At 40.5% G+C, this 13,508-nt stretch overlaps 1 protein-coding gene across 1 annotated transcript in view; it reads left to right on the forward strand.

Moving 5' to 3' along the window:
* Positions 1 to 273: 273 nt before the first annotated feature.
* Positions 274 to 13,508, forward strand: part of tcf7 (transcription factor 7) — a 66,743-nt gene continuing 53,508 nt past the window's right edge. Inside the window, exons 1-3 of the mRNA XM_010789035.1 lie at positions 274 to 789; positions 1,063 to 1,132; positions 2,774 to 2,880. Coding sequence (XP_010787337.1) covers positions 607 to 789; positions 1,063 to 1,132; positions 2,774 to 2,880 — 360 coding nt within the window. The 5' untranslated portion in view covers positions 274 to 606. The remainder of the gene's footprint in view (positions 790 to 1,062; positions 1,133 to 2,773; positions 2,881 to 13,508) is intronic.

Below are 13,508 nucleotides of genomic sequence, written 5' to 3' on the forward strand. Positions count from 1 at the left end.
GATATAACAGAATAGAAATAAAAATAGTGCAAGAAAGTTGCAAGGCCATTTAACAAAAATATCAGAAATCATCATTTAAATGCACACCTTCTCATCGGCAATGGTGCTTTTGCTGATTATTTGACTTAGATGAAGTTTTGGTGGCAAAAAGCAGCAGCAGTCTGCAGCCGAGGGACCGAGGATCGCGTGAACGCGCCCCTGGAAGTCATGAATAATGCTGTTCAGCTGAGCAAAGGGAGGTGATGTCTCTTTAAGAGGCGCAACCCTCCACAGAAACAATCGCTGGCTACAACCCCCCAACAAGTCATCGGACCTGTCAATCATCCGGTCGGCGCCCTTTGATGTCGGGACTCCTCGCCTTGTCTTGGGCTCAAATGAGCTGTTTGCTGTTGTAGGGAAACATTAGTCCTCTAAAGCAGCCAGCCGGGGGGACGAGAAATCTCAACTTTTTTTCCCTTGAATGTGGTTGGGGTTTCTACACTTTTAGAGGCGCCCCAGGCAGAGGAGAGAAACTCCGTACATTCTCTTTATTTATACTTTTTCTTTTTGTTGTTCGTCTTTTTTTAACTTATTAAACATCGGCAAAGGGAGGTGGGAGAAGTAGACATGCCTCAGCTCAGCAGCGGCGGCGGGGACGACCTGGGAGCGAATGATGAGATGATAGCGTTCAAAGACGAAGGGGAGCAAGAGGAGAAAATCCAAGAAAACGCGTTTACAGAGAGAGACCTGGCCGACCTCAAGTCCTCTCTGGTGAACGAGTCGGAAATAAATCAAAGTCCGAACTCAGCGGTAGGTGGCACGGAGTGTGTGTGGATGTAACACGGGAAGAGTGTGTGAGGAAGCTTGTTTTATTTTACACGCTGCTGACAAGCGTTGAATGAGACTGCCTTCAGGGGTTACAGTAGTAAAGTTCACAGGCTACCAGGGGTTTATTAAAGGGAAGGGATAACACAGTGGAACTAAAACACACTATAACGTATGATACGCTTGTTCTTTTTTTGACACTTGTGTGCTTATATTTCTGTACTTTTTGACCCCGTGTTTGTTGTCGGTGCCTTGCAGGCGGTGAGACGGGGACAGCAGGGCGAGCAGAGGGGCTACCAAGAAAAGCACCGGGAGCATCACGACGGAGGTGAGAAGAAGACTCATTTACACACTCGCTGTCTTGTGGGTTTGAGTATCCACTGCTATCTCAGAAAACAGCTGAGAAGCGATAAAGAAAAGCCCCCCCACCGTGTCAAACTATTGAGTATTTTTGGTCAGCAGGACACGTGTTGCTGCATTAAAACAAACTTCAAAGACTTGTGTTCAGGTGCACACTGCAAAAGAGGTCCACCGTAGGCAGCTCTCCAGTTTATCTCTCGAAACATAACTTTGTTGAGGGCATTTCCTGTGTTTCTTTTCAGCATTCACATAGAATATTGCTTAAGATTCAGAATTGGTATTATTACCAAGTATGTTAACACATAGGCATACGAGGAATTTGGTTTGGTATATGTGGGGCATACAAATACGGAGAAAGAAGAATACGTAGCAACAAAAACTGTTATGACAGCTATTTAAAAAAAAAACTATTTAAATATCTGTATTAACATGTTAACTGGGGAAATATGGACTCTGGAAGTACTTTTATGTTTTATATATAGTCATAAAGATGAGCTCATGTAACAATGTTAGCTATATTATCATGTATAAAAGATGTTCAAGATATTCTCCTCATACTGGCAGCTAGTTTTATCTCCCCATTTTTAGATCTACATACTTTTTTCCACTTTACTCTCAACCCTTGCCATTTTTTGCAGTGAAGCTATTGCCATACTTAGCCAAAAGTGGGGTCAACCAGGGTCCTTGAGAGGTTTATTTTTATTTCTTAAGGGTTGCCACCCAAAAAGAACAGGGCAATTTAACTTTCCCTCCCAAGGATAAGGCACATTTAGAGAATGTATACATGGCAGTTTTAATTATAGGCGTCACTGTAGGCTGTACTCAAGTTGTGTAACTCATTCCAATCGTTTCTGAAAGGGAAAAAATGTTCTTGCATTGTGTTCCTATGAGCAAAATCTTCCTTAAATTTGGATTTGTGGTTTCAAATGTGTCTATTTGGAAAAAATGAAACTCACAGAAAAGGGATTGTGCTTGCGTGATTGGATTATTTTGTTTTCCGTCACCTTGGTTATAGTCTTGGTTATATTAAAAGTTTGGGCACCTTCCATGACAAGGAATTGGGCTTTGAAACAGTAAAAAAGTTTTGTGTTTGTGTGTTTTCATACAGAGCCGGTATAACCTAGTTATAGCTGACCCACAGAGAGGCCTCTGATGCTTAATATGGCTGGTGGTGAGAGATAAATTAACACATAGGCTACAGGAGTTCACGCCTCTCAGGCTAGGTGACGCTTGTAATGCTTTTGTCTCAAGTATTGTAGTGTGTGTGCCCACACAAGGATATAACATGTTGTAACTACAACACTTGTAAATACTTGCCCTACTTTGTATGCACGTTTATTTCGGATGTCAGGCCTTTCCTTTTTGTTCTGAGACACACAGTTGAATCTTTTAGCATTGTGGAAGTGAGTATCACATTTTAGTTTTATTCCTTAAACACATTGTTTTTAACTTTCTATTAATTTCGAATAATGCCCTTACTCTCAGCCAACAAATCAAAGGAGTTATGGAAAACAACTTCTACAAAGTGGCTCTATTAAAAGTCCCATTTAAACATTCTTCGAGTTATTGAGTTTCTAAATCTTGCTTGCTGTTCTTCATGTCCTGGCAGTGTCGAAGCACCAAGATGGAGGCATGTACAAGACGCAGGCGTATCCGGGGTATCCGTTCCTGATGCTGCCTGACCCCTACCTCCCCAACGGCTCCATTTCTCCATCTGTAAGTCAGCTTCTGTTTTTATTCTCTGCTGGCCGTTGTTTTTCTCCAAATGTTTTTTTGTGTGAGTAGCTCAGAGGTGTCTGGGGTCCTAATGTTTACGTCCTACTTTGGACTCCAGTGGAAGTTTATGCCATTTAGCTGCTATTTAAAGATCTCCGGTATCAAGTCCAAACTCAGAAATCATGGTTTTGTGCTTCAGTACATATTCTGGAATATATAACTATGTTTGTTTTTTTATAGTATTAAATGTTAGTGGTGATACTCTTTTCTTACTACCCCACCACTGCTAAGCACATAAGAAGAAAGACAGAAACGCACCATCAGGGATGGAATTGTTTCATGTCAAGTGGCCGATGACTAGTATCTTATTTTTATTTTTTTTGGCTGAAGCAAAAGGTCCTCAGTAGTCAGATTTGTATGCGTACCAAACGGAGATGGCATGAAAGTGCTGGTGTTTTTGTATAGTCTATTTGGATTAAGGCTTGAATATTACTTCTGGGCATTTCTGCATAATGTGTATGTAACGACGTTTCATTTGTTTTGCATGGTCTTGAAAATGTGTGTTTCATGGAAAAAGTCATTTTGAGGGTTTGACACATTTCTTTAACACATTTAGAAGCTAATAGTTCGGCTTTTTTTTGCCAGTTATGCTTCTTTAAGTATAGTCAAATGTGATTGAGATCTATAATGAGTACACCTCTATCATTTAAGCCCTAAAACCATTACTTTTTATGTTCAGTTGCAAAACAGAGACATTTGACGCCCCTTTAGTTTAATACATCTGAAATCAATTTAGTTTTAAAGAGGAGCGTTAGTGTGAGATCAGTCGCAGCACTGCAGATCATTCTCAAACGTTACATGTGCTCTGATTTGACTTTGAACTGTGCTGTTTCCCGCCTATCTGCCTTATGAAACAAAGCTTTACTTTCCCTCATGAGAGACGCAGCCGAAAAAAGAGCTTGTTTTTGTTTACGCCTTTGCTGAATTTGGCCTCTGATTGATGCCGTCACCGTGAAGCGCTTCACATGACGTTTCCCATCTGTTTGCACTGTGCGTGAATAGCAAGAGGTTTGTTGCTGCCTTAATAGCTGTTCTGAGTGTTAAACCGCTAAAACAAACATCTGAAAGGCTCAGGGAAAGATTTCAAGTATGTAGTATCACTCATCCAGCCAGACAGGCCTTAAAAATAATTTATCATAAAATCCCTTCAAGTCATCCATGAGAACCAATATCCATGGATAGGCTGACTAATTGCACCAAACATGAGTGGTTGTGCCTAATTCATTTTTCCCGTGCTGTGTAATCCTGTTGCCTGAATTAACCCCCTGCTCCTGCAGACAAGACGTTGCTAAACAGCAGACATGCATGTTTATGAGATCACACTTACTGTGGGCTGATCCAACATGAGGCACAGTGAATTGGGAATCTGCTGTATCACAACATCTACTTTATGGCTGGAAAATGTGATTTGCTCGTGTGTTTCACCCTGCTGTCTTAATGTGTAATGACCCAGCTGTTGGTCATGGGAGATTTTAAATGGGTCGTTGAAGGGTCAAAATAGATGGCTGTTGTTAGAGACTATCTCCTGGTGAAATAAGTCCTCCAAAAATACCTCAAGCTCACCACATTAGCACCAGTTAATGGGGAAATAAGCTCAAGTTTCAATGTAATGGCTCCTGTGAAGCTTCTTCTTTGCTCCACCACAGTTAGATAATAGAAACTGTGAATTGTTTTAAAATGAAAAATGTAGGAATTCTTTGTTTTGACTTTCTTTGTATATTTTTGTTCTACCCCTTGTTTAACTTCAAGCCACCATATTCTAATTATGCCTACAAAAGTTAGGGTAGTCAACATTTTACAGACTTTTTACATTTTTTCTTTGAAAGAATATCCTAGACAATATTTATTTCCTTTCACTTTTGCACATAAAAGTTGTAATTACTTGTGAAAAGAGGCAGATGGACATACATCTCCCAGGGAACCACATCCTCTCTAAATGAGTTACCCTACACTGTGATTGAGAATATAACCTAAATGAACTACTAGTACTAGAAAGAGCGTATTTCCTTAAACATCTTAATACTCGTCGTAGCACAACACGACACGACACATCCGGCATCGCGTCAGACCAACACGGTGAGCAAGTGTGATGGTATGTGTCTCTCATCGATGTGCCTCCACTTCTTTCACCTTCGTCTCCGAATCTTCTCTTCTCTTTCTCCAACCCTGGAGTGCCAACCGCAAAGCCTCTCAGAGATTGTTTTTGTTGAGGGTGGGATGGGGAGGGGGGGGCAAGATAAAGAGCACTTTCTTTCCCCGTGTGTCTTGGAGACTCCACACAATGCTCACTTGTTGCTGCTTCCCTTGTAATTAGCCCGCTGGTTGCGAGGCGGTAGCGGCGTATCAGGCCCCGTCTACCTGCCACTTGAAAGGGCTGAGCATGGTGGTTTAGACTAGAGGGTGTAGGGTGTAGGGTGGAAGGGGGGGGGGGTTGATTATGGATGGGAGGGATGGATCGGAAACTATAGGCCTGGGAGCCCTACAGAAGACGGGGCTGTTAGGTGTTTTCCTACTGTTGTGGTTTTAATGTGTGACAAGGCAACCCATGTTACGTCTCTGTCTGCCTCGACTGATGGCTGTTCTCCTGTCCTCACGTCGAGAGGAGCACTCTTCCCTTACTTTGCTGCTGGTAAATCTGGGAAGTGGTGTGAAGAGTATGCTTTTCAGTGTTCATTTTGTTTCTTCAATGTCAGTTAAAAGTGATGATTTCCGATGAGTCCCTTAGTAATGCCTTCAGGTTGCTTTTTTAATCTGACAAGCTAACACCCAATGATATGTAATGTAATAATGATGTAAGATCAGTAAATACTCTCATTTAAGCACATACAAGCTTTTTCTTTTCAATTGTTGATGACTTTTCTGCAGTTGACAGAGTTGTTAAGCACTTAGTTATATTTGTGTTCAACATACCTGTTCCATTATAAGTGCATGGGCTTCTACACTTCATGTCAAAGATTACAAATTCAAAAGATAAAATAGATTTTCAAAAATAAGGATATATTTTACCCGAGCAAATAAATATAACTTAGGGCTCTAAGACATTGTCAGGGATCATTTTATTATTTCAAAAAAATCTGTAGATGAATCGATACGATACGATAATACTTTATTTGTCAGATCAAGTCTGAAATTTGACTTGCGTCACAGCAGCTCCCTGTCCAACATCAACAGACAAGTATCCAGACACAATACATGAAACACAAACAGCAAACATTTAACATAACAATCAATAATAAAGATAATCGTTAGATGCCGCACACATTCTGTCGTCATGTCTTCCCGAGCTGATAACTTCCCTGTCAGATTATCACTCAAAATTAGTGGGAGGCTGGATGTTGTCAGCGTTTACCAGCCAAAAGAAACAATTTCTCAAAAGCTTTGTGTGTTCCCGTAAACTGCTTTGTACTGTCGGACTCATTGTGAGAGCATCACCCGAATGACTGAAAGGCAGATATGATTTGTAATATTTGTCCGTTTCATTGTTCTTACTTCCCCTGGGAACACTATTTGAATTATTTCATAGTTCATGCCTTTTTGAAAATACAGTATATACAGTACATCTGAAAAATAAAGCTCCAAATGAGAACGGGAACAAAAAAGAATCCCTGGGCTGTTCTGAAAGTGTAATTATAGAAACTGACTGACTGTAATAAACTAAAAGACGGCCTTTTTATTAATGTTAACATCTCGTGAAAAAAAGCTTCTAATCGCTGCTGAAAAGAGAATTCCCTCCTTATCCCATTCAGTGATAAATGTAACTCCTATTGTGCTTTTCATGAAACATTTCCCTGTTGTTAGATTCATGTAGATATCAGCTGTCCTTTCGGAGGAAGGGGCCAAAGAATACGATTAGTGGGATTCAAGGATATGAGCAACTCCCTCTGGTGTTGTCTTTGGATAAAGCTTTATCTGCAGCATGTAAGGCAGTGCATTACATTAAGTCATTTGTTTGTAGCTAATGTTTTCTGAGTGTTAATCTTAATCTGCATGTGTTTCTTCGTAGGCTTGCCTTTTGTGGTTTGCTACATGTTTACTGAATGGTGTGTTTGTGTTGTTGTTATATATGTTAAACTTTCGCTGGCTGTGTGTATTATGCTGTGGATTAACATTAGCCAGTGCTTAACAAGGGATCTGGAGGTTCTATTGTCTTAAGAAGTCAAACCCCAGCAGAGAGGAGATAGTCAGAGTATTTTCCTCTTTTGCATTTCCAACTATCCATTTTCTTTTCTTGTGCTTCTTTCATCGTCTTGGCTGTTTATAAGCATCGCTCTGCTCCAATTCAACTCTCTATATTTCATTTCTTTGCAATAACTCCATGATACTTCCGAGCTCCAAAGATGTCATAAGATCGAGAAGCGATTTTCAATTTTGAGTTTAAGCAACATTTAACCTGAGGACCTGTATGTCAGAATGAGTCTGTCCTGCTGAAGGGTTTCTGAGCGACCTACAGAACTTCTGCCAGCTCTTTGAACGCTGCGGTGTAGCGGAATAAATAAATATGAAGTCATGTGGATTAGGGCTGAACTATTAATCAATTTTAAATCGAAATCGCGATTTGAAATGATGAGATTATCAAATCGCAAAGCCTGCGATTTGATAATCTCATCATTTCATCCACACCAATCAGAAGTGCTGTGCTCCACATGTACCAGCCATTGTTAACCAATCAGAAGTGGCCCATGATAGAAGGTGATAGACAGATTGATGCAATCACCTGCCAAGTATTTTTGAAAGTGCCTGCCCTTTCCAAATGGCTTCCAATGGAGCTTTCCCAGATGTTTTGATGAAACAAACCATCTGAGTCAGGTTAGTAATGCTCCATCACATGTTTTACATCTATTACAGGGCGAATCTTAAACTGAAGCTTGACTTTAAAGCAACCCAACGGAAGTTTCATGTAAGTTTAGTTCTTTCACTCGTAGCTCGGGCTGCGGGGGTGCCAGAGACGGGAGCATGTTGATGCGACCTTCCTAGCCGGATTTATGGCCGCATTTTACAATAAACTTCCGTTGGATCGCTTAAAAACAAATATCGCAAATCGAATCGCAATATTTGTCAGAAAAATCTCAATTCGATTTTTTTCCCCAAAATCGTGCAGCCCTGCTGTGGATCTGTTATAAAGTAGCTGCTGTTGTTCAATGCTTGATAATGAATTGTACAAAAAGAGAGAAAACGCTGGGAATCGATTGAGAATGTAATTCTGCATCACAAAGGAGTGTTGTGTTGTTTCTATGTTGTGGCCTCTTTGCATAAATATCAGCTGACTATTCAACTCATGACCATGCCTTTAAATAAAGATATTTTCTCTTACATAGATAAGTGCAATTGTTTCCCCTTAAACATCTGGTATATGTGGGCGATATTGGTTATTTATGGCCTTGGAGGAGGCACACATGTAGACCAGACAGAGCAGAAAATAGCAAAGGTGTTTCGGACCAAAGTAAGAGCCGAGATAAAGTTAGCTTATTGAGTCTTATTAGTGAGGAAGGGGCTTTTTCAAATGGTCAAGAAACTGCTCATAAAGACTGATTGGTGTATATGTTTCCAGTAGTCAGACTTTAATCAATAATAACCATATTCAGCGTGTCCACTGTTAATGTTTTGGTTTGAAGTCGGCATTTAAAGCAGCTTTCACACATTGAAATAACTAAATTCTGAATGTGAAAGTCTAAAAAGGACCTAAAGTGATGAGTATTGCCGAAGCTCTCTGTGGACTGAACAGTTGGTTGTTAGGTCACTTTCCCGTCGGTGTGAGAGACGGTCAGCTGTTTGCAGATCATTGTCTGAAAACTACCAAGCAATAAAAACTAGCATCTGATATTCGGCTGTATGCGTTTTCCTCACTGTCAGAGAAGCTGTGAAACTCCCTGTGATGTGGAAACTGTGGTCACACAAAGACGTCAACAAGCTGTGAGGACAACACGCCGCTCTGAAACACTTTCCTGCTCTCTTTACCCGCTCACCGACTGTAACGGGTTTACTGTACTAACCAACCAGTCACTTTGGGAATCCAATATCATGTTTGTTTTATTTGGCTGTGTAAACTTAGTCACTGGAATTTAACAGTTGGTGTTTAACAGCTCGGTGTCATTCTCTTGGTTGAGGGACTTTCCTGATTGTTTGACATTTCATTCCACCGACTGAAATTGAAAATTGACCGGAACACTGCTGAGAGACAGTAAACATGGCTGGGAAGGGTAGGGGTGGAGTGTAAAGTTTCATGTCTTAAGCCTGTAAACTTTTTCATATGCCTCCTCCTTTTTCTCACATTCAGAAATCAGCTGTTGTCACTAACAAGCTCCCCTACCTCTGCTCTTTTCCTCCTCCTCCTCCTCCTCCTCCTCCTTGTATCTCCCAAATAATACAAAGTTGATCCTCCAAGATCAAGGGAATGGCATGTGTGTGTGCGAGTCTCTAGGATCTTGCCACTTCCTTGTTTCCTATTGTATCGCTGTGCTGACATGGGGGTTGCTCAGCCCCTAGTCCCCTTGTAAACAATGGCAGCAACACAGGCTGAGGCCTCCCTAATCCCCCCCCTCATACAGACCCAGGGGCTGGGATGAGCGACACGGGGGCCTCCCAGCCTCTGACTGGCTACGATAAGGACCCCGCCGCTCCGATTTAAGAGGCCTAAAAGAAAAGCAGCTTTCACTAGAAGGCAGCAAAAAGCTTGGGTCGACAATCTTGCATGTCTTTTTAAGGATGTTTTGCTTTGTTTTAAATACATTCCTAAATACGCCAAGAAGTTTCAAGTTACATTCATGTTACTTTACAATAAAGTATAACAAATACTTAAAAAAAGCTGATAATAGTTGGATGTTTCCACTGTGGATGAGTGCTATGGAATGTAGAAACAAGCAGAGTTTTAACTTGCCATTGTTGTGATGTATGTAAGCGCAAGATTATGGTTGTCTAAAATTATCGGGTGAAAGGAGGATGATGATTGGACAGCAAGTCTCCATGTTTGCAGACATGCACAAATCCTTCTTCTTTGTGTTGAGACAACAAGAACACAGGAGAAGTTGCCTCTTCCTAGATGCATGTCATTTTTTGTAGTGTTGTCTCATGTTGTAGTTTTTCACTGATACATTTAAATGCTACTAAAATGGTACTACTAGGCTTTTAAACCTAAAAAATGTGTCTGCAGAAGTAAGAAAAAAACAGTTTATACATGTTTGATATCCTCCAAAGTGCTAGATAATTGCAGATCAAATGTATCCATCTGTAATATGAGCCAGTTTCAGTGGTGTCAGAGCATCATTTCCAGGATCACTTCAAGTGTTGCTTTGATAACGCTTTGTTTATTCTGTCAAATATCATAAAAGGAGTGTAACGTGTCAATTACAATAGTTACCTAAAGATATACTTCACTAATACACCTTTCATTTTTTCATACCTGAGTATTCGTGTGTATTATTTCACATATTGTCAAGCGTAAACTGTGGCTCCTAGCTGCATTATATAGAGAGGGAGGGGGGGGTTGGATAAAAATACAAATGACCACAAGAGCCCCCCTCATGTCGGCTTTGAAGTAGCGGGCTGTGAAGGCACCTAAAGAACTGTTCAGAAGACTAATTCAAGAGGCGGAAATGTTTAAAAGAATATCAGAAGGAGAGGAAAAAACCCCTTCAGATGGCCCCGAGGTGTTTATACCTGTAATTATTCATCCACTTATTTCTTTCCGGTGCAGAGGGAAGATGGGACGGGGAAAAAATAGAGCCGTAAAAGACAGGTGTTGGCAAAGGAAGTGTTGGATTTTTGATTGATATTATTAAGTCTGCTTTTTCTATACTTCCAGACATGTTTAATACAGATGTGTGAACCCATTGAGTATAAGCTCAGATAACTGCAATGCTTTCTGGAGTCAAAATAACTTGAGAACGAGAGGTTGAGACAGTTTTTAACCTTGTGTGGTGTTAGTGTTGCTCTAAATTAAGACCACATTTCCCATAATTCCTCCTACGCTTCCCGGCACCCGGAGGATGCTAGAGGTCGAACATGTTTTTTTTCCATCTGCCCTTTACTGTTATCGCTATCAGCCTTTGAAATTGACATAGAGTTCGAGCCCCTTTTGCGTGAACATATTCAATGTTCATGCTGCAAAGTAATCTCCCGTTGTGCCGTAAAGCAGAATGTAGGATTAGTACATGCAGGTCAGACAGAATTGCTATGTTTTTGTTCATTATTTAAGTCATTAATCAATCAAATTGCCATATCAACTGGTTCCAGCTTCCAACCCACATCGCGTTCCCTTCCAACACAACAGGAACTAACTGGAATATAAACCTCCTCATTTAAATGTTGTTGTCTTTTGTGAAACGTTCATAAAAGAAGAGACCAAGACAGAGGATCACAGAGAGCACAGCTTTGTCTATGCTCCACTGTTTGTCTGTGAGGTCTTCATAGTGTGTGTGTGTGTGTGTGTGTGTGTGTGTGTGTGTGTGTGTGTGTGTGTGTGTGTGTGTGTGTGTGTGTGTGTGTGTGTCTGTCTGTCTGTCTGTCTGTCTGTCTGTCTGTCTGTCTGTCTGTCTGTCTGTCTGTCTGTCTGTCTGTCTGTCTGTGTGTGTGTGAGACTTGGGGGATATTGTTGCACTCAGGTGAGCCATTGGCCTGTGGAACGAAACCGTTCAGTTTCTCCTCTGTCGTTGTTTACAGAGCGAGTGGCTGGGCCCCCCAGATGTGTATCCTCAGTTCAAAGTTAATCAGTGGCAGCATTGTCTTTGTCAAACCAATGTGTTATCAGAATACCCCCAATATATACTCAATTATAATGCTTAATTGATCTTTGAATCATTTCAAAACATAAAAAAATGGCAGTCATCCCTCTGAGACCTTGTTGTAGGTTCTGGATTGGAACTGCTTCCTAAATACTGTGAAACTTTTATAGGAAAAGTAGCTATCTTAAACAGTGTGGTTGAGCTATACACGGCAGGCAAGGCAATGTAAAGAAGAAATGTCATGCAAACATCCAACAAACGAGAGCAAACTCTGAACATTTAACTTAGACATGGAAATACAGAGCGTATAAAGAGTCTGCAGTTCCAAAAACGGCTACACGCTTTGCCGCTTACTCTCTCATTGTGTTCATGTTGCATGTAGCTGGGCATTTAAAAAAAGATCTGCACGCACATAGACCCACAACACTAAGCTTGTAGGTTAGTGGGCCACAATCTGTAAATATTACACATATGTTGAATCCCTGGTTAGTGAGGAGCTTCAAGGTACACTGCTGAATTAGCTGTCTTTCTTGATTAAAAGCAGTTTCATGTCTTTCTATATCAATGAAGCTGTCGTTTCTCTGCTTTTTTCTTATTACACACAGCACGATGAGTTCTGAAGCTTGACTGTCATAAGAGATATGCTGCACATTTATGTCAATGGGGAAAATCCAATTATTTTGCAGTCGTCATTGTGGGAAGTTAAGTGATATAAAGGTAATGTTACTTTGTTTGTTTCTGTCAGAGTGAGAGTTTTTTTTCTTTTTTAAGAAATCACATGACCTATGGGAATTAAAGTCTTGTTTCATTTCCTCTAGATAACTGTCAATAATCAGACTGCTGAACAGTTTCACAAAGCGGTCACTACTTAGTGACTTAGTGGATGCTATTACCCTCGTGGTTTACACATAGTCACTCTGTAGTTTCCAAAAACGAAAAACAAACAAATAATTAGCATCGCCAAAGAGAATAACAAGAATACATCTCATCAATGTCCTCGATAAACTCACATTAATCAAAAAGAGGCCAAGTAACATTTAAATATGCACTGTATGAAATTGACACTCAATTATTAGATTCATTAGATGTTATAAATATCCAAGATGTATCCAGGGTGACCGCGGGGTCTTAAAATGTATTAAAAGTTGATAAATCAATTTAGCGAAAATGAAGGCTATTCAAAAGTATTAAACGGCATTTTCCAAGGTATTACATTTTGTAGCTTGTTTTCAATAAGTATATCAATTGTCCAAACAGGTTGTATTCTACAGTCTGCCTGAATGTAATCATTTCGTAGGTGTGTAGTGTGATTCTGTGTAGTTTATTTATGGCATCCCGTTGGGTTTGACGTCATCTGAACAGGACATCGCGCGCTAACTGCTTGATAGCGCGCGAAGGTCCGTTTACGCCGGTTGTTAAACAACATCGTTATGGGGAAATGCAAGTTTGCGTCCAAATGGTTGGAAGATAAGGAGGAAGGACAATCAATACTGTATATGGTCAATGTGAGGTAATGTAACCGGTTAAAACTCAAAGTGGCGACGAGGTCTTAAAATGTATGGAAAGCGTCTTAAAAAGGTCTTAAAAAGGTCTTAAAAAGGTCTTAAAAAGTTATTACATTTGACTTCCGGACCGGAAGTCAAATGTAATAACTTTTTAAGACCTTTTTAAGACCTTTTTAAGACCTTTTTAAGACGCTTTCCATACATTTTAAGACCTCGTCGCCACTTTNCATACAAGATAAAAGTACCATCCTGTACCAGATCCTCACAACAAGACACACACACACACACACACACACACACACACACTCCTAGAGAGTGTAAACAGGTTGTAAATCTCCCTCACAGC

Source organism: Notothenia coriiceps, unplaced genomic scaffold (assembly GCF_000735185.1).
Source record: "Notothenia coriiceps isolate Sejong01 unplaced genomic scaffold, NC01 NC01_scaffold00032460, whole genome shotgun sequence".
Lineage (NCBI taxonomy): Eukaryota > Metazoa > Chordata > Actinopteri > Perciformes > Nototheniidae > Notothenia > Notothenia coriiceps.